The sequence below is a fragment of the Perissodus microlepis genome, chromosome 1 (assembly GCF_051167445.1).
Source record: "Perissodus microlepis isolate ML-2025 ecotype Zambia chromosome 1, ASM5116744v1, whole genome shotgun sequence".
NCBI lineage: Eukaryota > Metazoa > Chordata > Actinopteri > Cichliformes > Cichlidae > Perissodus > Perissodus microlepis.
Genome location: NC_140461.1, coordinates 34,416,818 through 34,442,434, shown reverse-complemented (window position 1 = coordinate 34,442,434; position 25,617 = coordinate 34,416,818). Strand labels below are relative to the sequence as shown.

The 25,617-nt window shown below is 41.2% G+C and overlaps 1 protein-coding gene across 7 annotated transcripts in view; it reads right to left on the bottom strand.

The window, feature by feature from the left end:
* LOC146394152 (C-myc promoter-binding protein-like) overlaps positions 1-25,617 on the bottom strand; it is an 85,436-nt gene that overhangs the window by 4,993 nt on the left and 54,826 nt on the right. For 2 of the 7 annotated variants that reach the window (XM_084910821.1, XM_084910983.1), the window contains 18 exons: positions 25,206-25,338; positions 24,558-24,764; positions 23,795-23,923; positions 20,286-20,427; positions 16,612-16,740; positions 16,216-16,308; positions 14,924-15,043; positions 14,502-14,651; positions 11,275-12,458; positions 10,141-10,378; positions 8,550-8,641; positions 8,291-8,466; positions 7,474-7,635; positions 5,785-5,965; positions 5,072-5,326; positions 4,812-4,929; positions 3,207-3,233; positions 230-392 (listed from right to left, as the gene is read on the bottom strand). In XM_084910821.1, coding sequence (XP_084766947.1) covers positions 230-392; positions 3,207-3,233; positions 4,812-4,929; positions 5,072-5,326; positions 5,785-5,965; positions 7,474-7,635; positions 8,291-8,466; positions 8,550-8,641; positions 10,141-10,378; positions 11,275-12,458; positions 14,502-14,651; positions 14,924-15,043; positions 16,216-16,308; positions 16,612-16,740; positions 20,286-20,427; positions 23,795-23,923; positions 24,558-24,764; positions 25,206-25,338 — 3,699 coding nt within the window. The remainder of the gene's footprint in view (positions 1-229; positions 393-3,206; positions 3,234-4,811; positions 4,930-5,071; positions 5,327-5,784; positions 5,966-7,473; positions 7,636-8,290; positions 8,467-8,549; positions 8,642-10,140; positions 10,379-11,274; positions 12,459-14,501; positions 14,652-14,923; positions 15,044-16,215; positions 16,309-16,611; positions 16,741-20,285; positions 20,428-23,794; positions 23,924-24,557; positions 24,765-25,205; positions 25,339-25,617) is intronic. The other 5 variants (XM_084911053.1, XM_084911209.1, XM_084911138.1 and 2 more) reach the window with 3 other exon arrangements.

Below are 25,617 nucleotides of genomic sequence, written 5' to 3'. Positions count from 1 at the left end.
TCGGACTCTGTGACATACACTTCCCACTAACCCAACGGCACTGACTAGAGGACTGAATTCATATCAATCCACAGCTGAAAATAGTACCAAACAAAGCTGCACAGCCTGTGTATTTTACACATAATAAATGCCTTATTACTGCATTTGTGGCCAATTTATATTACAATATAACTGGAAAAGCCTTCAAATATGAATTGTCCTTATATGTGACTGAACAGTTGGTGCTGACCTTTGCCTTTTGACCCCGAGCGTCTGGCCCAGCAGCTGCAGCAGCTGAGCCATCGGGCGGCTGACGTCGTTCCTCTGGATGCTCTTCACCATACTGTGCAGCAGCTCCTCACTGAACGGCTTTTCTTCCTCTGGGACTGGCCGAGACACAGGGTAACCAACATCTGGAACACATGCACACACGCACACAATTCATCATGATTTTGCATCAGACATGTGAAAATAATTTCAATAATAGATCATCTGTGAAGAGTAGGCACTCTCTCTGATGAGAAGCACTTGGGGCTGGGTATCTGGAAGGCATAAAGTGGTACTACACTTGCAGGTGTTGAATAAGTAAATCTAGTACAATAATATTATAATGAAAAACATGGGTTAAAAAGTGGATGCACAGTACATAATGAATGTAACCCGGCAATATACAAATTAACAACTGAATACTTTACTTGTCATATACATTAAAATAAAAATAATGTTATCTGTAGCTTTTAAGATTTAAATTTAAGAGTAATTATTTGTTACACATTACGTGGTTCCTTGTAATTACAGTCATTACAATCTGTTCTGCCAAACAGTACAGTTTCATCTCAAAGCTTAACTAATTCACTTCAGAAACTCTGCTAGAAAACTACGACTCAACATCCTGTCATGAAGAATTGTTGCATTTGTTGCTTTATACTTGACCAGTGTAGTTATCTTCTTTCTCTCTTCAGGTAAGTTCAAATTAAATTATAGTTAAAATTATATATTATACATTATATTATAATTAGCTTATTATAACAGCATGGCCGACTGATTGTGTTGTGAGAGTACATACATGTGGTAAAAATGTCCTTACAGCAGAGCCCTGACTGCACATGTGCACGTCTCCCCTATTCTGCTGTCTAGTCTCATATTTGTGCCTCTGCTGTGCTGCATGAATAAAACTGAAAATAGCCCCCGAAATATACTTCAAACAGTTAACATAAGATTACATTACATGCAATACAGTTGTTCACTGATATTTCTCATTTATTCTCAGCACAGAACTGCATTATTACTGCTCCTACCTACATACCGCTTCATTTTTTAATATAAAAAGATGGAAGTTTTATAATAGGGCTGCCACGATTAGTCGACTAATCACGATTACGTCGACTATTAAAATCGTCGACGACTGATTTAATAGTCGACGCGTTGTTTGAAGCTTTGTAAGATCACAAAACACGCAGGAATAAGTAGTAGGATTTAAGAGTGTAATAACGGACTGAAACAGAAGATGGCAGCACTGCATGTACAAGGATGCCAGCTGCCGTTAAACCCCGAAGAAGAAGTAGCTCTGTCCCAGAATTCATAGCGCGGCCCGGAGCAGTTATCAGCAATGGCGACAGCTAGTTAGTTTTAATATTACTCTTATTATTCTTTCTGGGTCACAAAATAAACGTTTAACATATTTTCAGGCGAGAATGTAGCTGTGTAAACCTTCAAATATCTGCTCAGTTTATCAAGACACCAAATATTTTCAAAAGCGCTCCGACGTTTTCAGAGACGTCTGTTACCCACTAGCTCGATAGCTAGCCGGGGTTCAAGGCTCACTAGAGCCGTGAGAACACCGGACTCCCGGCAAATCGTTTTCAAACCCACCGCTGTCTTTCGCTACTCAGGTTAAACATGATATATAAGTCACTTAGATAACTTCAAAATGTTATTGTTTGGCTTTTTTCAGTATTTTATTTGTTCCTAAGTAAATCGGTTTGGCTGAGATTAAAGTTATAGTTTTTACACAGCTGAATAAACATCAAGCAGACAGCTGATTATCAGAAGTGTGAGATGCTCAAGAATATACTCCGGTGTCCTGTTATATTTTAGATAGCAAGGTGTTTATTAAACTTAACCTAAACAATCTGCAAATTTAATTAAAATTTAATAAACTATCATCTTGTCTTTATTTTTAGTTAGCACATACCTTAAACACTTAAAGCTGTAAGCTAATGATAGTCATATAAGAGCAGATGCTGCTGGTGCAATAAGCTGTACGTTATACGTTCAATGGATGATGATCTGATTAGTCGACTAATCGCAAAAATAATCGGTGACTAGTCGACTATCAAAATAATCGTTTGTGGCAGCCCTATTTTATAATATATGTACACATATCCAGGAACAAATATTACATTCATATTTTGCCTTTAGTTTCATATAAGTATTTAATTACTATTGATATAGTAAATGATATAGTAATGTTGTAAGATGGGCAGATACCCTCAGGGATAAATACATATTATCAGACATTTTCATGCATGCACAAAAAAATTACTACTACTATACTCAAATATTAGCATAAAAGATATTTTTGTTTATGAAATTGTTAGAAGTTACATAACATACTAATTTCCTAGGATACTAGGGCCATAAAAAACTGTCATGTCTATATTTACAGTTTAAAGACCCACCAGTACTGCAACCTGAAGCTCTGTACTAACTTCCTGTTAGTACATATAACATAGTATGATTTATATAAAACTATTTCTGAAGGTTTAAAGTTGCAATATATTTAGAAGCTAACTTCTAATAAATAAGAATGTCAAACTTTACACAGATTGCCTGTTAAACTACAAACAGTAACAGTATTCAGGAGTGGCAGCGGTCGGTGTTCAGTACCCAGCCCTTTAAGCACCACACGTTGCTGAATGTCCTCATTACAAGTGGACAAACACAGCAGACAGTCACCACAGATGCAAACCCACGTTCAAATACAGAGCAGGGCTGTATTTGAGGCAAACACGTCAAAACCACCTCAGAGTCAAAGTCTCAGTAAGATTTTACACCGCACAAACACTTTCATTGCAACACTGGGAAACCAGCCGCTGACTTTCCACAGACAACACTGCAGTGCAACAAGCAAAGGACACAGAACAGAGGGAAACAGCCAGAGCAGAGGACAGCACACAAACAACAGGACTCATCTGAGGCCGTCTGCAGCAGAGGTGAACACTCACTCTCTAACAACAGAGTACAATTAAGTCCTGCAAGACAGAGAGCAGACACAGCCTGTTAGCACACAGATCGGCCACTGTGCCTCCACCGTTAAACAGTCAGTTACTGCAGACATGTTAGCACCAGGCTGTGGTATTCGCCCTCACAAATCCAGCTGCTGTGCAGCTGTTCCCAGGACTAAAAAAAAGAACCCCCCCCCAAAAAAAAAAAACCCTGCAACTTCAGACTCATTTAAACGACCGGGCTTTTTTTGAAATTCTAATTCTCATTTTAATCCTGAATATGTTTTCTTTAATTTAACTCACTCTTGTGATTGGAACTTGGAACATAACAAGTTTCAATCCTGAGAAATGCTGAAAAACAAAATAATAATCGATGAGCATTTCCATCCTTTATCTGTTAGTAAGGACAAACTGGATTACTTATTTTTAAGCATTTTTAAGCATACTGTATAAAGCATTTTAGTGAAAGCTTCTGTAATTTTTCAGCCACACATTTCATAAATAATCTTATTATGTTTTACTTCGTGCCACTTAGAACTCTGTGTTACAGCCCTGGCCATAATTTGGATCACGGTGGCTGGATTTTGTTCTGTGTGTTCTGTTAAGAGTCTCTGGAGGTCATTCCTGATTGAAGAGCTGGCAGCTGCTGATTGGTCCCAGGGTCAAGTGGCTGTTTTAAAAACCCTCTAAAGCAGTTGTCCTGACAGCAGCAGCAGCCCCGTCCTTTGTGTGGCCTTTGTATGAAGACTGATAAACAATATACTTCTTCCTAACTTTGCTACCTAGTGTGGATTTAGGGGTGTTTAATTGTGATGGATCTTTGGGAGAGCAAATGACAGTTACATTTTCTTGTCTTTTGATTGTCACCAGTCAGGCTTTCATTCAAGTTTAGCCCAGAAAACTTCCAGAAACCTCAAAAGAAAATATAATTAGAAAAAAATGTGCATCTACTACTACTATGTGAATATTAGAAGTCGGTGGAACTAATTCAAATTTACTGAAATTATTAAAACACAGCAGAATATATTCAGTTTGTAACTGTAATTAAAAAAGTTTGAGGCGAGCCCATGTTTGGATTTTCTTTTGTTTCCCACTTTTTTGTTAAAATATGGACAAAATTAGGCGGATGGAAATGCACTTACTAATATTATAGATGAGTGGTCTCACCTTTAAAAACAATATTATTGTTCAGCATATATACACACGAGGCTTTCTGATCAAACTGCTTCTAGAATATATATTCAATTATTATTTAAACCTGTTGAACATCTGTACTAACATTAAAACTAAGTGAGGCAAAAAAAGCTTATGCATAGATATGTTTTATGCATATATGCAGGCATATACTCACCCTAACACACATAAATGTGTTGAAAGGGTTTTTATTGAATTTCATAAAAAAGGTTAATTAACTTACCTAACACACACAAAAAAATCTCTCTCTGTTTTTGGTTGAGAGCTGCTGAAAGAAGCTCCATCTATACGCAGGTTTTACAATATTCTCTTCTTTTTTGTATTTTCATTTTGGACAGACGGTTACAGGACCTGAGCAAATTTCCCCACTATCAGAGGAAATAGAAAACATGTCCAAGCAGTGCAACTCACTGTATGTGTTCCAGAGGATGTACAGAGGCTGGATGGGGTCCTGGTGCAGCTTGAGGTTGTCCCACAGGATTTGGATCAACACGTGTTTACTGTCCTCAGACATCCAGTGGTGAGGGATCTGAGAAGAAACAGTGTGAGTCAGACGTGCCAATGCTGAAAAATGCTGTGAAACAAAAAAATATTCCTTTCTTTTTTCTTCCATTATCACAAGCCATTGGATCGTGTGTGTGTGTGCGTGCGTGCGCGTGCGCATGTCCGACCTGGGAGTCTCTGTTGCAGTGCTCAGAGGTGAGGATGAGACCTGGCAGGTTGCTGGGTAGGTCCAGCCGTCTGAAGTACCAGACCAGGTTCCAGTAGATGATGGGGTGATGGTCCACCATGTCAGCCTCTGTGATCACTGAGTCGCCCTCGTTCTCCAGCAGACTCTCGAGCTCCTTCCACAGCACCAGTGGGCTCAGGTAGGGAACCGTCACAGGCTCGGGGTTGTGAAGCCGCCACTCCATACTCAGTGGGTCCTGAGTGTCACAAAAAGAGAACTGCTTAGGTTCACAGCCAGCTTGTGCTCTATAGCCACTACTCCTTCTCATCAAAAGGAGCCAGCTGAGGTGGTTTGGATCTGGCCTGGGAATTCCTCTGTGTGGGCTGCGACCCAGCCCCAGATAAGCAGACGAAAGTGAATGGATGGATCGATGGATGACAAATGACTTATTTATATATGCAGGAGATGTGAGTGATTAACATTGTTATGGTTAAATATTAATGAAGACAGGTTTGAAGTTATCCAACACAAAGGGATATGCAGCAACAGGTTTTTGTTTTGGTTTGCATTATTTTCAGAACTGGACGTTTTAAAACCTCTGTCTCTCCTTTCATTGTGTATTTTGTTCCCAGAGTAAACTACTAGAGGTACCGAACATGAACACTTAAGTTCACGGATTCAAGACATGCCGTACACACACCAGTCCAGCCTTACCGTGGCTTCGTTCAGACAACTGGGCAGGCTGCCTGATGTTGGCAAACAGCAGTTGTGTCGGGTCGTTTCATCCAGAGGACCAAAGGCGCTGACACTGCGGGCTATAGGAGCTCCAGAGGATAGCGCCCCCTGCCGGCGTTCTACGGGTATATTGATGCCTTGATCCCTGGTTGACCGAGACCTGCAAAGATACAGCAAAGACAATTTGGCCCTTTTTCCCATAGACAATACTGACTATTTGAACATAGGGTCAATGACTAAGTATAGTGTTACTTTTCTATAAACAGCAACACTGATTTCTTTAGATCACATTAAGAAATTTCACTCTGCCTTTGAATTACAAACTGTATATTTTACAGGAGAGTGTCAGGGCAGCAACCTGAAGCAAACAGTGACTCAAAGCACAGCAGGAATGAAAACCAGAGTGGCTGGAAAAGAAAATTCAGGTTTTAAATGGCCAAGTGTGAATACTAACTTTAACCAACAGGAGCAATAGTTCAAAATTCCTTCTCATCCTGCAGCTAAAGGATGTTTTCACATGTTCAATTATTTGCCCACTGTGTACTGAGCTGTGTTTAATAAAGACCAGACAAATTTTGTATTAATTATTCAACTTGTACTTGTCTACACTTGGATGCAGATCAGGGAACATAATTCAAAAGCAATTAATGCCAAAATTGTGGTAAATACACATCTGTTTGCTTGCTCTATGTCGAGTATTTTAGCGATATATCTGTTTCTGTTCATCCCTATTGCTCACACATTTCATAATCTCAAGTTTCCCCCCAAATACCTCACAAAATTGCACCTGCACACACACACACACTCACACAGGCACACACACACTGAGCTTTGTTAGGACAGGTGATGCAGATTCACTGCTCTTTTACAATGCAGATGTGGAGTGTGTGGATGCAGCTACAGTAGCTTTTCAGTTCAATAGCATTGTGTAACCAGACAAGCTGCATGAAGATGAGCAGAGGTCCATAAATAAATTAAAAAAATAAAATCATACAGCACATCTAAAACTAAACTACAGGAAGAACAAAATTTTTAATGATGATGATGATCATCACACTGTATTTCAGTCTCAGGCCATAATAACATTGTAACAGTTGTACAAGACACGAGGTAAAAGATAAGGAAGCACAGACAACAAACAAACAGAACAAAAAGAAGTCCTTTTAATCTGAAGGTATCTCAACAGTGCAGTACTTATTTTAATTTATTTTTTCATATTTTAGACAAAACACCATCTTTTCATGTTTTCATGCATTGCTTGTTAACAAATATTGTGAAAGATTTAAAAAAAAAAGTATGATTATTTGTCTCACTAACATGTTTTGATACTAAATTTAAATCAGAAATGAGCAAAAACATAAGTAGCTAAAAGCTCCACTACATTCAGGTGTGGTATGTTAGCAGCAGCTAATGTAGCCTCAAGCTTTTCATTATACAACAAATGTTTTGTTTACTTTAATCTCTGTCAGTCGGTAATTGTGTTCTTTTTACTGTACGTGCTCCAGTTTCAGTCAGGGTTTCATTTGTCACTACTGTCCACACTTAATTCCGATTAAAGAATTTCTTAAATTGCCCAAAAGAAAACTAGCAAATATTTTGATTTTGACAAGAGCATGTAAACAAATGTAAATGTAAGAATGTAGTTTAACACTGAGTATGAGTGCATACCTTGCTGAGCACTCCTGCACAGCAATCATAGGGGACTGAGGGGAGATAGCTGTCGTGGGACAGGGCGTAGATAAGGTGGATGTCCCTGTGTCCAACCCTGTGGAGGCAGAATATGACGAGGTCGTCGCCTCATCTACTGATGGGCTGCCCTTCAGGAAGAGCCTGCAGAGAAGAGAGAAAAAGGGAAAAAAAAAACATTACTTAATCAGTACTTAATAAGACATTTCTCAAGTAGTAGAACTTTAAGTAGAACTTAATCACAATAAAGGTTTTGTGCTTGTCTGTATTCTTCTTACTTACCTGAAGCAGCGTTATCGATACTGAAGAGAACATTAAGTAACAGAAATAATCAATTACACCTGTGGGGTTCTTTGCTTTTGAGACCAAAAGCACTCAAGTCTGGAGCCCACTTACAACAGTTTGGTGTCATCTAAAAAAATGATATGACTTTTAATTTAGTCATATCTCCACTTGGATGTGCTTATGCTAAAGCTAGGCTAACACAACATCCATAAAGTTCTGATGAAGGTCACCTTAGTTTTAGTGTGTTAAACGCGTAATAATTAATGACTAAGAATGTACGTGTCTCAACTCTAACTTTTGGTTGAACTTTATTTGAAACGAAGCAAGCCTTAGATCATTTAAAAAGTAACTTTACATAATTCCGGCATTTAATCAATATGGACGGAGGGGGAAAAGATGAAGGGGAGAAGAATTGAAGGTGATTTATTTCATCTTTTTTGACAATATAGTCAATAGTCAACAATAAGCACATAAAAACAGCATACATACATACAGCACTTGAGCATTTGCCTACCTGCCAGGTCCTCGCATGTCCCTGATCTCCACATTGAGGAACGGCAGGAATGGGTTTCCACAGAAGGGGCAGGTGGTGTTCAGGTTGGAGTCGTCTGCTGTCCAGCCGGCCATGATCTCCTCATCATACACCAGGCAGTCGCAGGTCTTACAGCGAGAACAGCTGGAGATCAGCAGCTGGAGGAAGAGGACACAGACGCAGAGACACGTTTAGCTTCTGTGGAAGATTAGTTTTGATTTTTTTTATCTTGCAGTTTTACCTCCATGGCGTAGTTGTTGAAGATGCTAGTGTTGCTGGTGTACCGTGAAGAGCTGAGGTCCGACTTGTCTGGCAGAGAGAAGCCAGGCAGTCCTGCATCAGGATGAACAAACTGTCAGAATATGTGAGGGGGGCAATTATATTTATTTGAATTTATTCTTTATTCTTATCAGACTACTTGTCATTTTCCATCTTGGTGTGTTAATGTTTGCCATAAAGAACAGGCCAGACTACTGAAAGCAGGTCTAAAGCATACTGTAGATAATCAAATTCTATATTCTTCTATACAAACTGCAAAGCTTTGTTTTTTCATTGACTACACTAATGAGTAGGGATAGGTACCGGTATCCAGTGCCATTATGGCACCGGTTCTGACATAAACGGTAGTAACCAGACCGAAAAGCAGCGCACATTTCGGTGCTTTTTTTTTTTTACTGAGATGTCACACACTTTGGATTCTAGCCAATCATTTTACCTTTGCAAGCGTAGTAGGCGGGCCCAGGTACGTACGTTCTTTTAGAGCAGAGCTTCAGATTAAAAACGCCCAAGGCAAAGCGGTCAAAAAGATGCAAACTCAGCAGCCTGCAACAAGTGCTTTAAGGTGATACTGTGCAAAGGAGGTAACTCCTCAAATCTGATGAAACACCTGGCGACGCATAGCGTTTTTTTAAAAGCCGAGAAATGCACCGTACTTGATAGCTTGCTGCGAGACCTCACACCGTGCACATCTACTGCGGGTGGTGTCTGTTATCGGTCCCGGAGTTAGCAACATACCCCAAAAACCTGAAGAGGAGAGTCCTGACCCCTAGCCCTGCCAGTGTAGCAGAAATGATGACGGATGATGATGGCAGCAGCAGCTGTTCTTCTCTGGATCAGTAGCTTAATGTTGTTCGTGTGTAATTTACGCTGAGTGGGCTAACCACGTTATTAAATTAATGCATGTAAGGTGAACTAGCAAACACCGTCGTAGTTACATGCGGCTGTCTTCTTGTTTGATGGCAGATGCTCCCTTCACCCTGGCCAAAAAGGTTAAAATGACCAAAGAAAAAGTGGGAAACAGCTAAACATGAGAGGTTTTTGGATAAAGTTTGTGTTTTTTCCATTGATTAAGCACTGCTTCCAGCCAAGAGTGATACCAGAAATCCCCTATAGCTGCAGAAAAGGCTAACATTGTTATCTTTTTACAAAAAAACAGCTAAACATGAGAAGAACACAAAGTTTGTGTTCTTCATTCTTTAAGCACCGGTTCAAGCACCGTTTAAGCACCGGCACCGTTTCAAAAGTACCGGTTTGGTACTGGTATCGGATAAAACCTAAATGGTACCCATCCCTACTAATGAGGAAAATACAGCGATAGCGTTTCTTGGTTGATAAGTAGAAACCCGTTGCCTAGAATCAAGCATTTATTTATACACTGCTTTTCACATAAACACAGAGTGCTTTATGAGTCCAACACAACGCACATGAGAATGATATTAAAGAAAGAAAACAAAGCAGCACGAAACAGAAAGAAATTAAAAAATAAAAAGCAAAAAATGCACAATTTTTTAAAAAGGAAAAAGAACATTCATTTGAGTGAATCTTGTGCTGACCAGGGAGCAGAGATGTGGGTCTTCCGTAGCTCGATCCTGCAGTGGGACTGTCCAGATGGCTGCGGAGGGGGCTGCGTCTGGGACTCCTGCGAGGTCCTGGAGGGCCAACAGGGCCATTCCTCAATGGAAAGACCATTGAGTGCTCTGTGTCTCCAGAGTCTTCCTCATCTAACAGTGAGGAGCAGTCTGGATCTCCCGCACCGAGGGAGGACACGCTCAAACGGTCACTCTGGCTGTCCTGGATGAGGAGAGCAGAGCATTTCAGTTTTTGCCAGTCTAACTTCAAACTTTCACAGCAACTGCAGATTATTTTAAATGACTTATTAGTAACTCTGACTGCCTCCAAGAAGATCAATGTAAAAATATAAACAAAACCACAGCACGAATCACTCAAATCTACAGGTACAATATTTAGTTGCTTATATGAAAGAAAACAAAAAAACAACAAACTGTGCTACTAAATTAAACCTAAACAAATTGTGCAATTTATTTAGGTTTTTCAGGGGGAAGAATTCACATGGATAATGTGAAAGTCTCAAAAACTCCAATGAGGACACACATTTCTGAAATGTCTCACAAAAGGAACACTCACACAGTTTGCACATGGCAGGAGAAGATTATGTACTGTCTTTGGAAGAGATTTTTGTTTTGTGGTGTTTCTTCTCTATTGTTTTGGAAACTTTATAATAAAGAGCAGAACACAATGACACAATTACTAATGCAGGATTTCACAGAATCCTGCTGGACGGCCACAAGATGGCAGCAGCACACAGGCTTTGGTCTCATTCATATGCTGAGTTATAGAATAGTTAATAGTTGCTGTAAGTCACTGGCACAAACTTGTTACAGTGTAAAAGTACAGATTCTCTATCAATAAGACTACAGGCGTTTGCACAGTAGTTGGAGATATTTTTCACTTAAAACATACATTATTGGTTTAAAATTAGGGTATAAATTCACATCTAATACTCTGAAACAAACAAAAATGGTGGCGTCGGCCAGACGATTTTGAGAAATCTTGAGGTTCCTGTGAATTTTCTCTAAAATATCAAAATCAAACTAAAGCCTATTTTGTATGTGGTCAGCACACCATGTTTATTTTTTTCAATGAAAAGAGAGAGCAGGACTCTGTACCTTGGTGGGTGTTGTGTATGTGGCAAGGCGCGTGTACCAGCGGCTCGCTTTCTCTGCTACTCCCTTCCCAGCAGAGAACATGCTGGTCTTGAACACATCCAGTGTTGGCGTCAGGAGTGTATCTAAAGCAAAAGAGGAGGAGGAGAGTGAAGGTGACGTCAGGCTCATCCTGTCCGCCCTCTCTCTGTAGGGGCTGGGTCGAGGACTCGGGCTGGGGGTGGTGCTCAAACTTCGAGTTGGAGGCGAAGACCACAGACGTTGGCGCGAGATGGGCTGCGAGGGCGACGGCGGCTGGAAGGTGCGGGAGCGAGACACTCCTGCAGTCCTGAGGGGGGAGCTGTGGGGGAGGCTGGCTCTGCGGGAGGAAGCAGAGAGTGAAGAATGGTGGAGGAGGACGGGGCTGGCTGGGTCCTGAAAGTCCAGACTGGGCGTGCGGCTGCTCAGCGGGCTGCCCATGTGGTTCATGTAGAGCTCAATCTCCCTGGCCAGGTGCCTCCGGGCACTAGGAGTGCTGGCCTGGTCCCCCTCTGTGTACCGTTCCTCATTTTGCTGATCAGACTCTGCTGCCAGGAGGGAGAGAGGGTCGTAGCCTGTTTCAATACCTGTGCGCTTCACAGTGCCTCTGTTTGTCATGGTGCTCACACCACCATAGCTGGCGCTACGTTCAACAGGTTTTTTATAAGGTTTTGCCCCCTTAGAGGGCTTTTCGAAATCCAAATCCTCAAGATCAAAAATGGCCTCTGTAGTGTTCCTGTCCTCATCGCTGGAGTCCTGCCGCTCCGCCTCCTCATCCACTTCCCTGTGCTCACTACTCCTGGCAGCGTGTGACTTAGCAGCCACCCCCTCGAGCCCACCCAGAGCCAGGGAATGAGGCCTCCTAGCCTTAGTGAAGTTGGCACCAGCGAGGATTTTAGCATCTGCGCCCAGGTGTCCTGCGATTTTATCTGGATCAGTTTCACCCTGGCTCATGCCCAGGCCCAGGACAGTGGTGCCACTCCCACTGCTTCCCACAGTGTCACCACTCAGCCGACGGCTCTTTACACCCTGCCAGTCAAGCGCTGAGCCACTGCTGGCGCTGCCCACCACCTCCTCCAGAGCGCTCTTATGTCTCCGGAGCAAACTGTTTGTCTGAATCTCACCAATCTCATCCAGGGAGGTAGTGAAGAGGAGACCTGAAACGTGGTCTGGCAGACAGGGAGAAAGAGAAAGAGAAAAATGGCAAATAATAAAAGCCACATTTGCATTTGTATCAGGAGATGGCACGAGTGAGCAAAGGAGGTGAGATCACTTGACTTGTTAATTTTCAATGTTAGAGAAAAGATCATGGCCTCAGTCCAGCCTGTGCACATGAGGAAAGACACCAACTATAACTACAGAGGAGCCTTTCAACAAGGAACACCCAAAAAATAAAGCTGTGAACTGAAACAGCTAAATAATTTCAACTGTTTGTCACAAAATAAAAGTATGAGTACAGGTAAACTGTCCAAGGCACTCCTATGTTTATATTGAGGAAATCCCAAAAAGAAAACCTTGAAATGTGAATTACAGCAGAGAGAGACAGTTAAGGTACCACATTAGAAAATCTATTAAGCTCTAAAGTCTAGGGAGCCTGGAAAGAAAAGCGTCTGGACTTCTTTGAGTTGCTTGAAGATGTTTCGCCTCTCATCTGAGAAGCTTCTTCAGTTCTAAGGGTCAACTGGTGGAGAGTCCCAGATTTAACCCTTTAAGACCTACCATAGAACCAATTCCGCCAGAGCTTACTTTATATTTTTACATGCTGTAGTGCCATTTTTGGGAGCATTTCAAGTTGCTATACATCAATACAACTGTTATAGCCCATATTTTAATAATATGTATGCATTAAGTCCATAGTAACTACATTAATTGCAAAAAAGTGCAATAGACTACAAAAAAATTGAAAATCGTTTTTGGTTTTTTTACATATATTTCTACTTGGAGAAATTTAAGAGGCTTATCCCTCAAAACTTTAAATACAAAAAAGTTGCAAAAAATAGTTTACAACAACAGGAAATTTATTTTGAGTGTCTTCATAGTTTTATTTTTGAGATACACCAATTTTTATAAACTGCAGGAAAAACGAAAAACAATCCTATGATGCAAATTTGCAAAGAAAACAGCATGTGCATCAAAATAAACTATTTCCAGCAGTGCACTTCGAGTTCTAAGCATCCCAGCAACTATTCAGAAAAGCATAAAGTCAAACATGACTTATAAAAACACCAGTATATGCTCTTAAGGCCTACAAGTAAAAAACTACATTTTCCGCGAAAATGACGTCACTTCCGGTTTCGGGCAGGAAATGGTGGACATGTCAACGTTCACGCTGACGTCTGTTTCAATGTGGGAAGTGTTACAAACAGCTGATCAGATCGGCAAAGCGTGTTTCTGGAATATTATGTTTTTGTTCCTGCAAGCGCTTTTTATGCAATTTTTGCAAAGCTTTATGTGGAAGGAAACCGTGACTTAGGACAAGCTGATGGCATAAGATGTAAGTACAACTCCTCCGGTTTCATATGCAAAAAAAATTATTGCGCTAGCTTATGCAGTTGCAGTGCTACCGGGATTTAAAAATAGTTATGCAAAAAAGAGCGTGCCGGCTTCAAAGGGTTAAACCCAGTGGAAGTATCCCCCCAAAGAGGGACAAAGGACCCCCTGATGATCCTCTACCTAATCACATGAGCCAAAGTGTGAAAGCGGGTGTGGGTCACAATCAGCCAGGGTTTCGGGTGAGCTCATTGTGAAACCTGGCTCCACCCTATCATGTGATTTCCTGAGGTCAGATGGCCCAGGATGTGAGTGGGCGTTAAGGCGTCTGGGGAGGGATCTCAAAACTGGATTATAGATGGCAGACAGCTGGTGTCATAAACCACCGCCTCTGTTCAAAGATGGTCGCTCACAGTGGACGTAAATGGCTTCTTTCACTCCTCTTTCAAACCATCTGTCCTCTCTGTCCAAAATGTGAATGTTGGCATCCTCGAAAGAGTGACCTCGTTTGTCCCTCTTTGGGGGGAAACTCCCACTGGGTTTAAATCTGGGACTCTCCACCATTTGACCCTTAGAACTGAAGAAGCTTGTCGGATGAGAGGTAAAACGTCTTCAAGCAACTCAAAGAAGTCCAGACGCTTTTCTTTCCAAGCTCCTTAGACTACGATGACCTGGATGAGTGAGAACCTTCACAGACATTAAGCTCTAAAGTTTGCAACTACCTGCGCTGGCGGAGCTCTTGGGTTTACAGGCTGAGTCATCAAATGGACAGCTGCTGCGAACAATGCCACGGGGTCTGAAGGAAGAACTCATCTCCAAGTCAAGCTGAGGGAGGCAATCTTTGCTTCCCTTGGCACTTTCTGTCTCTGACACTACAAACACGAAAAACAATTACAATTTATGCACACAGCACAAAACACACCAACATTCTTTTAAAAAAAATTAACTGCAGGACAACAAACAACTGAAAGCTTTGATGTTCATGAGAAACCAAAAGGAATGAATCATCTCTAGAGGAGACAGAAAGATCAAGGCAGAGGAAAGGGAAATCCCACGTGGCTACAATGCTGCCAAGTTAGGGTTTTTTTCCCCCAGTTAAAGGCAAAGGAATATCAGGTGACATCAGATCAGACAGAATACTGACAGGAGCTGCAGTCACTCTCCTTCTTGTCGTCTTTGTCAGGGGCAGAGTCCTGGCCAGCGGGGTCTCCTCTCCGCACCTCCTCTTTTGACAGGGAATTATAACCCAAGTCTGACTGATCACCTAAAAAAAAGAAGGAAAAAAAAAAAGAGTACAACTTGGGTGAAAGACAAGGACAAACACAGGCAGTGAATTATCTGAATATCTAATTATCTACCTAGTAAAGCACAAAGTCACAGAAATACACATCACACACACGGAAAGTGTAAGCAGAGGGACAATTCAAGAACAAAGTTGAGGTCCAAGCCCTTTACTTCCATGTTGTATGCTAGATAACAACACTATACACTGCATTGCGCTATGGGACTAAAATCTTACATGGACAGGGATCTACTGTAGCTTTACACTGTAGGAAGAGAGATACATGAAACATCTATAAGAGAATGAACCAGTGAGCCATTTGTTTCTCTTTATATTCTCAGTTCTGCCTGGCACATTGATAGTGCTGGGAGAAGGCAGAAAAAGCAGCTAAGCTGTACTGGATAAAGGAATCACCCCCGAGGCACGCAGAGATCTACAGTTACCATATAAAAACAAACTGCATTTTTACAGCTGCTAATGATTCTGACTGCTACGGCTCGAGGCTCACGCTTCCATCTGTCTCTAAAAGTTTTCGGGGTCCTCAGGCAACGAGCTGATTGATTCGTTCTCCTCTTTCATCCTCCACACGAGCCTTTGTGGCAATCACCTCTAAATAAACCATGAGGCTGCACAGCTCAGCTGTGATACAGCATAGAACAACTTGCAACTGACGGCGAGTAACACAACTCCAAATCCTGGAGAGTAATAACCAGTTAACTGCACATGGAGGTCCCTCCCACCTGCCGTGCTGTGAGCTGTGTCTCACTCTCAATCTTTCTGCACACGAGGCGACACTTCCTGCTGAGGTGCCATCTCCATGATTAAAATGATTTCCGTAATCAAAAAGAATGCATCTCTGGATAATTACTCGCCATAATTGACAAAGACAAATCACTCAGTAGTGAGAGTGAGAGTAAAACTCGAGGGAAAAATGAGCAAGGAAATAGAAGTGGACTTTGATGTGCTGGATGGAGCAATGACACAGTGGAGGAAAGAAAGAGGAGAGGAAGTCACAGGGAGGAGAGCAAGAAACAGTAACACGTAACAGTGACAATGACGAGCAAAATAAAAAATGTTGCAGAGCAGCTAAGATAGATAACACAGAGAAATGCAACCAGAATCAGACAAGGCTGACTGAGAGAGAGAGGGTTTACCTGGGTGGAGGGTGGCTTCTCTGAGCTCAAAGCCCCCACCGTGTGAGTGCGCCACCGGGGCCCTGGTGCCCAAGCTGCCGCCCCTACAGCCAACTGCATGCGAGGGCAACACAGGCAGGGCCAGAGTGAAGGGCAGGTTAGGGACAGAGCAGAGCAGAAACCACAGCCGCAAAAACCAGGCGGCGATCATGGATGCACAAAAGGATTAACAGGAGGAAAAACAGGAAGCGGAGGAAGGGAGGTGTAAATCGAAGAGGGAAATGAGGAGGAAGTGAGTTGGTGAGTGGATTGAATGAGGAGGGAGGATGAAAGGGTGACAAAAAGAAAAGAAAAAGATGTTGAATAAGATGGCTGCTATTGAAAGATGGAGTCACGCAGCAACCATCTGAAGTGTACCTGTGCTAGATCTATCATCAGTGGGGTCTACTTTGACGGAGTCGGCGGCGTAGGGGCCCTGCTCGACCAGGTTAGTGTCGGCAGAGCTATCCAGGCTGCCGTGACTCACAGCGTCCAGGTCGCTGCCATCTGCCCAAAAACAACAAAGCGTTAAAGGAGGCTGGTGGCGTTTAAGCTCAACAAGACACAGCCGCTCTATTTTTACCTCTTTTTACATCAATTACACCAGTTTGGATTGCATAGAAAATTCATTATTTTGTGGGTGGAAAGAAAAACATGTTTTCATTTCATGAAAATTAACTCATAAATATTTTAAATGAAAATTAATGATTACTTAAAATCACACTGGAGTATCTTTGCAGGCGTACAGATGCCCATTTTGAGCAACGATTACCCCTGTATTGGCACAGCTAGATGAGTGTGTGGAAAAATCTGCCTCTGTGGGTTCATTTATATTCTCAAATGTCCAAATGACTTTTTCCTTTGAAACAGGATTTTTGTTAAAAGACATTACGTTTTGTCGATGTAGTAAACAGATTTCATACAGCACGAGCACCACGGCCTCCACAGAACAGCACAAACTGACTGACCAAAGAATAAAGAAGACCTCGATGCACAACTGAGTGAGATGATATCAGAGTCTCTAGTTTGTCAGACAGACACCACACAGGTCCTCAATTGGAAGCCTCACTGAATGGTACCCATAGGAGCCAGACCATGACGTTTCAGGAAATGTTCCTTTTCTCTTCCATGGAAAAGTCTTCATTTCTCAAAAAAAGCAACTCTGATCTAGTTCAAAGCAAAATCTTTTTTTCGAAAAGCATTTTGGGACTAGATTAAAAACAAAGCTGATGACGTGAATACTTAATGCTTCTTTGATCAGCACGAAGTCAGCACTGCACTAACATTGTCAATCTGCCTTTTATTACATAAAATGTAACACGTCAGGTAACATAGTGTGCCACTGATAACACAGGAGTCATGGTTTATGAAAATGAGCCTCTGCATGTTTTTATGTATATTTATATCAGATTTTTTAATTGGTTTTCTGTCTAACTTATGGCTCAGTCACACTAGAGTAAAAACAGGACAGAAACTTCCTCATGACTAGAAAAAAAATCCATGGCTGCCTGGTGAGCTTCACTGAGTTTCTTTCATTGATTCATTCCAAGTAGTAGCAGCTACCCGCAGGGTGTCCAGAGGTTGAGCATGCAAGACCCTCAACATCTGGGTGACCCTTTATGAGTGCAAGGTGCACAGGTTGCCTGGTGGGAGGCAACCTGTCTCCAAACAATCTGCAATCAGTCTCAGGCAGACTGGCAAAGTTTTGCAAATAACTGCTGTTGAGTTTGTAAAAACTGACAGATTACCAACATGTTGCAGTCTGGTTAGCTTCATATATAAAAGCAAGGTTGCTGATCACTCGATCATTTTGCAATAAAAATGCCGTCCAGCAGCAACTAGAGGAATTTCTCTTTCAAATCTGTGAGGTTCTGGTTGAACTCTGAATGTAAGTACTTCATGGGAATTTCTTTTAGGGGTGGGTTTTTATAATCGATTTATCGATTAAAATCGATTCTGGCTTGGATAACGTAAAATCGATTCATTAAAATCCTGAATCGATTTTTTAATATAAATTTATTTTGCCCGAAATGCCAGAATCTCTGGTGAAATCTCACAAAATTTCAACAACCACCAAACAGCTAAGACAGTAAATGAGAGCAGGTACACGGATTCTGCACAAAGACTTAAACACACAGCGCAACCCGCGGATCAGAATCAGTTAGATGTCGCCTTTCTCACAGTCGGGGCTGAAAGCCGACAGCTCGCTGATTCTGATCTGTCGGCGGGTCCGCGCTTTGTGTTTACGCCCTTTATGCGCTGATTCTAAAGCTGTTAGTTTGATGTCTCTCCAAACAATATTGACCGAACCAGCAGCAAAAGAAGATCCAAACTACGCTTCACATAAACATCGTCATGTTTGATGTTTGTCACTCTTACTTTTACTGTTTTGCTTCGACCACGATGCATAGCTCTCTCTCTCTCTCTGTATCAAGAACAGTTTCCCGTCTAAAAATCTGTTTTCTTCATTATTCGCTTGCTTGTTACGCACAAGTCTACCGTTGTTTACAGCTCTGTCGGCCGAGGTTTTTTTTTTTAGTTTTATATACTTCCGAAAAGAAAACCTAATTTCTGCCGTTCAATACTGAACAAATTTTAACTTTTTAAAATTATGCAAAATGCAAAACGCTTAGCCGTGTCTCTAATAAAACTGCTGTAACTTCAGAGGTAATGTTCATGTGTTGATTAATGGTTTTCTTTCGTTTTTGATGTACTGCAGAATATTTTTATAAAATCCCAGGCCAGGAAAATCACCTTCATGTTTTTCTGTGTTTTATCTTCAGCTACTTTGACACAAAGGCATCTGCTGTGATGCTCACACCTTTGATAAAGTCTTGCGTGTGTCAGCTTCCTTTTTATAGATACAAAAATATGTAAATGTACTGATCTGAATTATAATATTTCTGACTGTCAAAATTTCCCAGATTCAAATCGAATTGAATCGAATCGAATCGAATTAAATCAAATCGAATCGTGGATCGAATCGATTGGGGACCTTGTGAATCAGAATTGAATCGATTCTAGAAATCAGTGATGATACCCAGCCCTAATTTCTTTGTATGTAGACGGCAACAGATTTTTTTCACAAACAGACTGCATATAACTGCCAATTCACTGACATGTCCTATTCCCATTTTCATGCTTGAACGCATGACATTTCTTTGAGGTTGGCAACTGCACGTGAGTAGTTACAGACACGGCCCCTTTGAAGAAAATCCAATTATATAAAACAGTGGTTGTAACAGTTCACTTGGGTTATACAATTTGCCCAAATTTCCTAAACTGTAAATTTATTAGCAGGATAATATCTAGTGATTTTGTGTTAATTATAAGGAAGACAGGCTCAGCTGTTGCACATAAAATTGATTCATTCTAATTAGCTATTAGCGTAGACTAAAGAGTTGTTTGACACTGCACATCTAATGGAAATTTGTTGTGTACTATAAATAAGATATAGTGCAATTGTGGCTTGTGTCCTTCTTGTGCAAGGATGAGTGTGTGCTTGTTAAATGTGAACACACAGGAACCTTTGGCTCTTTCAGACTGAATCAGCACTGAACTGTGGAGAAGAACACAATGCACCCGTTGCTAACAGGCAGTATCTTAAAAAAGCAAGGATTAGCAGGCCGGGGATTAGCATGCAGTGAGTGTGCAGGTGTTCACTGGCATGCAGGGGAGTTCAATCGCATGCTGAGATAGCTGTGTTTTAGAGTTTCACCTTTCAACTGTAATATAGATGCAAATTTAATTTTAGGAAGTAGATTTAAGCAGGAAAAAACGCTAACGAGACAGTCTGTGGCTCTTGTGCTGCAAGCTGCATGCTCAGTGTGTCATCTGCTCTGCCTGCAATGCTACACTTACTGCTTTATTGCCAAATTTGATTAGTTACATCCAGATCTTATGGAGTAACAGTATTCCAAGACTGAATGCAAATCACCAGGGGACGTGTCAGGTCAAGGACTCTGACTCTCTTCATTAAAGATGACAGACTAGTAAGAGAAAAAGGGACATTTCTTTTCTCAGGAATGCAGACTGTTACTGATCACAGTTACCTGACAGAGGGCTCTGGGTGAGGGGTGCGTGTCGTCGTAGTGCCCGTTTGAACTGCGCCACGCCCAGTATGACATTTCTTAGCTTCATCCACAGGAAGTATCCTCCTCTGGTGCTGGAGGGCCACGTGCTCTCCAGTACCGCCTGGGCAAGGAGCAGGACAAAGAAAATGAGGACGGATGTGAGGACAGGATGACATCAGGAGGGGAAACAGATTCCTATCATATCATGAAAAGAAAAATGTTTGCTGCCAAATTAATTCAAAAATAAAATATTTTCATATTCTTCTCCTAAATGAGCGTGACAAGTCTGACGAGCGTCCGACTTGATTCAATTTATTTCGACTGAATATTTTGAAGTGACTGAACTGAAATAGGACCGATCTCTGTTCCATATAAACCCATCTTGAATGAATATTTCATCAAAGGCATTAACTGCACTGGTATTAGATCTACAGTCACACTCAAGATCAGAAGAGCAGAATTGCAGCTGTTGGTGGCCAAGTCACGTTCAACAGGCTGATGGGGGGGTGTTACAATAATAATAAAGAAAAGTGATACGCAGCCGAACAGAACTGGGTTTATCACACCGTCTTTTTTTGTATGCAGGTTCAGAAGATTTCATTAAACAAGGTCACACTACTGAGCTGTCAGCAGTGACAAGAGGGCTAGAGAAGAACCACATTTTGTATTCAAGGAAGAACTACTTTTTAGGCTGAACTGAATGGCATCGATGATGATATCCTGAGCAACATGAAAAAAAAAGCTTGACATTTTGTGAATTGTGCTTCGTGAGGGTAGTTGGAAGAATATGACCCTCATATTGCTCCAGTAAATGTGAAGCTACAGGCAGCAGACCGTTTAGTTGGGCTTAGTTTAAAAGAAACAGAAGAGCAAGTGGAAATGATACCCCATTTCTGCCAAGGGCTAAAAGAAAATCCCTCTGCTAACATCTCTGGAACTCATTAATTAAAACACTGCAGCTGTTTGTAAAGTTCATCACCTGCTGGTTCTAGTTTCATAGTTAGGACACAGACATGAAAAGACATTAAACATCAGTACACTCATGGCACTCGTGGCGAAATCAAGACTCTAAGAAGGCAAAATAAAATAGGCTGCCACATAACCTTTGGACAAATCTAATGCATCACTTTCACACTGCCCCCTCCACGAGTAAACAAACACTATATACATATAAAGTGTTAACAGGTGAGTTTAAAGGTGTTGATAGGTGGATATTTTTAGCCTTTGGCACACCAGGGTAGCTGTTCTTTTCATGTTAAGATGAGTTTCTTTTTCTCCTGACTGATGCTTCATATTTAATGGACAGAGAAATCAGGACAGCGCGAACTATCCACTGAGGAGTAATCTAGTAATCTTCACTTAAAGAACTTTATTTATTTTCATTTTCAGGTCACAGAAAAGTCCCCATTGAGTGACTGACTTTGAAGCAGGGGTGAAGGAACCCCAGGGGGTACTTTTGACACACTAGTAACATAATTATGGGGTACCTGGAAAGAACAGGACTACATGCTGTAGAAATGAATAAATGAATGAAAATGATTAAAACAGAAAGGTTCACATATCATTGATGTGTTATTTTTCATTATTTTTAGGCAAGTTACTATTAGGTCAAATAAGCTGGAAGTAGTCCAGATATGGTTAGAATAGGTAAAAGTACTTTATAAAACATTGTACAAGTAAAGGTAATGTGAACATTGCTTAAAAGCTGAACAAAACTGACATATGAAGCTTACATGTGAATGTACAGATCAAACCAAAATTAAGGTAAATACTGACAGTTGAACTGGCTGAAAAGGATTTTAACAATATCCCATTTTACATAATTAAAAGATAAATGAGATTTAGTTTTAAATGAGATTGACTGACTTCTTACTCTGATATAACGGTCTGACTATGAACCCAGTCCAGCCTCGTGTAGTGCAAAGACAGATCCATATGAAAGAGCACTGATGACAGAGAACAGTTGGTATGGTTTGTCTAACCCACCGAGGCCAAAACTCTGCAAACATTAAAACCTGTTCAGTTTGCTGCTGTGATGTCAAAGCTCTTTTCACTGATCATGCAATGTCGCATTTATGCTGAATGAAAATCCTTTATTTATTCTTTGACATGTGACATTGCATGCTCCCCTGCCCTGGGCAACTTCAAGTATTTCATTTATTTAAATTAAATGTATTTATTTTTTTATTTTCAGTTTAGTTTTCTATAGCTATGGATCACCTCAGGTTCTGCTGTTTTTTTACTTTTTTATATGGAACTACATGAATTTAATAGGGAATGAAGGGCAGAGTTAATATTTAAGCATGCTTATGCAGATTTCTCATTCCCATACTTGGACTTCAAACACCTAAAGAAGCATAAAAGAGGAAGAAAACCCACCTGTAACTGTGAACACAAAGCTTGTGCCAGAGTACAACTCTGCCACCTCCTGTCTCCAGGCCATCTATTTCTAAGGGAAAATATGATCCTCTCAGGTGTCAAAACACTACCCTTAGTAACCTTTACTGCAGCCTTGCCTCTTGACAGTCTGCTCCCACATCAGCCAATTTACTTTTATGCTCCCTGGTTCAGCAGACCGGGGGCAGGTTACAGTGATAACAGGGATGTGGTTCATCCTGACACCTGCGGGTGATCGCACACTGTGTCACACAACCTTGGGGGTAAGCCGCAAATGTCAGCGATGTTTCCTTTATCTGAATCTGAGTGTCTGTTTGCCATTGTAGCCATTGCTACAATGAAGTGTCTCTGCTTTGTGAGTGCCACCCAGAGACAGATGATTTTTACTGACTGAGCACAGCAGTGTGATTATCTGAATGCAATTATTTATGCGACTGCTTGTGAATCATGAATAAACAATCAACAAGGTTGCAATCAGTATGCCTTATTATCATCCAAATTCCTAAGCTATGTTTATCCAGAAGATCAAATTTGAGAAACTGCATTCAATCTGGGGCTTCAGAGGTCACTCAGAGGTCATTTCCTCTCTGCATCTTAATCTTTGCTTTTATTTATTCCTTCAGTCATATTAAATATGACATTTACTAAAACAAATACTTTTTTCATAATGTGGCCGGTAACCTGATTGATTTCTACAGTAACCAATTCTCCAGACTTTTATTACTCTGCCTCAGTCTGCACATTTATCCATCACTGCTGACAAAAAACAAGTTTCTTATTTGACAGTCGCTCTATAAATTGCCAGTTGGCTGTCATTGGTGTGTCCATGCACTAGTTAAAGTTGCAGTAAAATCAGCAGATTATTTATAATGTGCGAACAAAACAGATAGCAAGCTCAGGGGAGCAGGGAGGACAGCAACAGTGTTTACATGTCCCAGCATTCATGTGGATCCGTTAGACAACGCAGAGCAGTTGATATCAGTGAGAGTCATAGCCTATCCATTTTTAAAACAACAAAGTGTAAATTTGTTGATAGATTAATTTCACACAAGTTCTACCTTCATTATCATCAGCAGAAACATCCACTGTACCTTGTTATAGTAACCATACGTTATGGCGTTGGGGTGGACTCCAGCCTTCTTCATCTCAAAGAGGACCCTCACTGCCAGGACAGGCTGCCCATACTGTCCACACAGCTGCATCAGAACCCGGTAGCAGACCTGCATGTGCATAAAGGATTGTTTGGGCAGAAATACTACAGACTGAAAAACAGACTGTGCAAGTGTGTTTGGACATCTTGAATCAAAAGACTGTAAACAAAATCTGCCACTGTTTTTAAACTGGATGTGATGAGTGAGGAGTGGACGACTGTGTAACTGAGGCTGGCAACTTTGTAATCACACAATCGAGCATTCAAGGATATCTTTTTTTTTATACTAATGGTAAATAAATGGTAAATGGCCTGTATGTGTATAGCGCTTTTCTAGTCCGTAAGGACCCCAAAGCGCTTTACACAACCAGTCATCCACCCATTCACACACACATTCACACACTGGTGATGACAAGCTATATTGTAGCCACAGCCACCCTGGGGCGCACTGACAGAGGCCATGAGTACCATCACATACAAAATTAACTTCATGCTGTATTCCACATGACCTAAAACTAGCAACTGAGTCTATAAACTCATCAGAAAAGTGTAGACTTTTCTTTCCTTCCCGACAGTTAGAGAAAATACATGTTTACGGCACTTCTGTACTGGCTTCACTTTTTAGATCTGGAGGCTTTGTCAATGTTTCATACACAGTCTGTGATCAACAGTTAGCAGGTAATTTGGGGCAACAGCTGATGTACCTCATCAGGGGGCTGTAGCTTCTTCGCCTGCATCTTCCTGAGGACGTCGTAGGCTGTGCGAAGAGCTCGCACCTTGGAGTGGCACACCTTCACGTATGCTGGCAGGCAGATGAACCACAGGCCGTAGCAGTGACGCAGCAGGCACTTGGACCACAGCTGAGGAATGGATGAGTACTTTTTAGCAATCTTCTGGGCTGATTTGATCTCCTGTGGATGAAAAATAGAAGCAGAAATGATGCATAATTCGGTCTCAGGGACATGTCGAATTCACACAGGAGATAATGGCAAATGAAAATTACCTACGCTACTGTCTCATGTCAGAAAAAGCTGCAAGGAAACCATGTCAACAAGACAAAAACTTCTACTTGCATCTTTTTTAAATCTGTGGATTGCTTGAAGCTGTTCAGTACTGTGTGCTTAATTATCAAGTATCAACTTTAAATACTGACTCTACAAAAGGAAATGTTTTTTGATGGTCTTACTTGCTATCAGCCTTGTAAAATTTTGGAGATTCTTGGAGCATGTTTGGACGTGTAGGTAAAGCAGCATGTATTCTTGCCTTATTTATAAGCATAAATAAATCAGTATGAAAATCCAAATAAACCCATAAATTGCAGTGTTACAAAAACATGTTTCTGTTGCGCTGACCTGCTTGGTGCGTCTAAACATGGGGGCAGGGCTGGTGGGACAGCTGTGCCTGGCAGCGAGGCGAGAGGAGGGCGTCTGCAGACCCTCCACGGGGTCAAATAGATCTAAACTCAACACTGGGAAGCCATCATACCTAATGAAAAACACACATTCACACATTAGTGAAAGAGGGCACACAGTTATTTACATGCATACAAAGTGGGTTGGCATCCATCAGGCTGGAGCCTAAACACCCTGTGGGGAATGGTTGCTTCCAAGGTTAGAGTGACATCAATATAAAACCTTTTTTGTAATTGTCTACAAAGAGAGCTAATAAAAAATGTGGAAAACTGCTGGTCATTATGGATTATGATGGGGACTAAACTTAAGTGCTTCTGAAAAAAAAAAAAAAAATTCAGAATGAGGCATGACT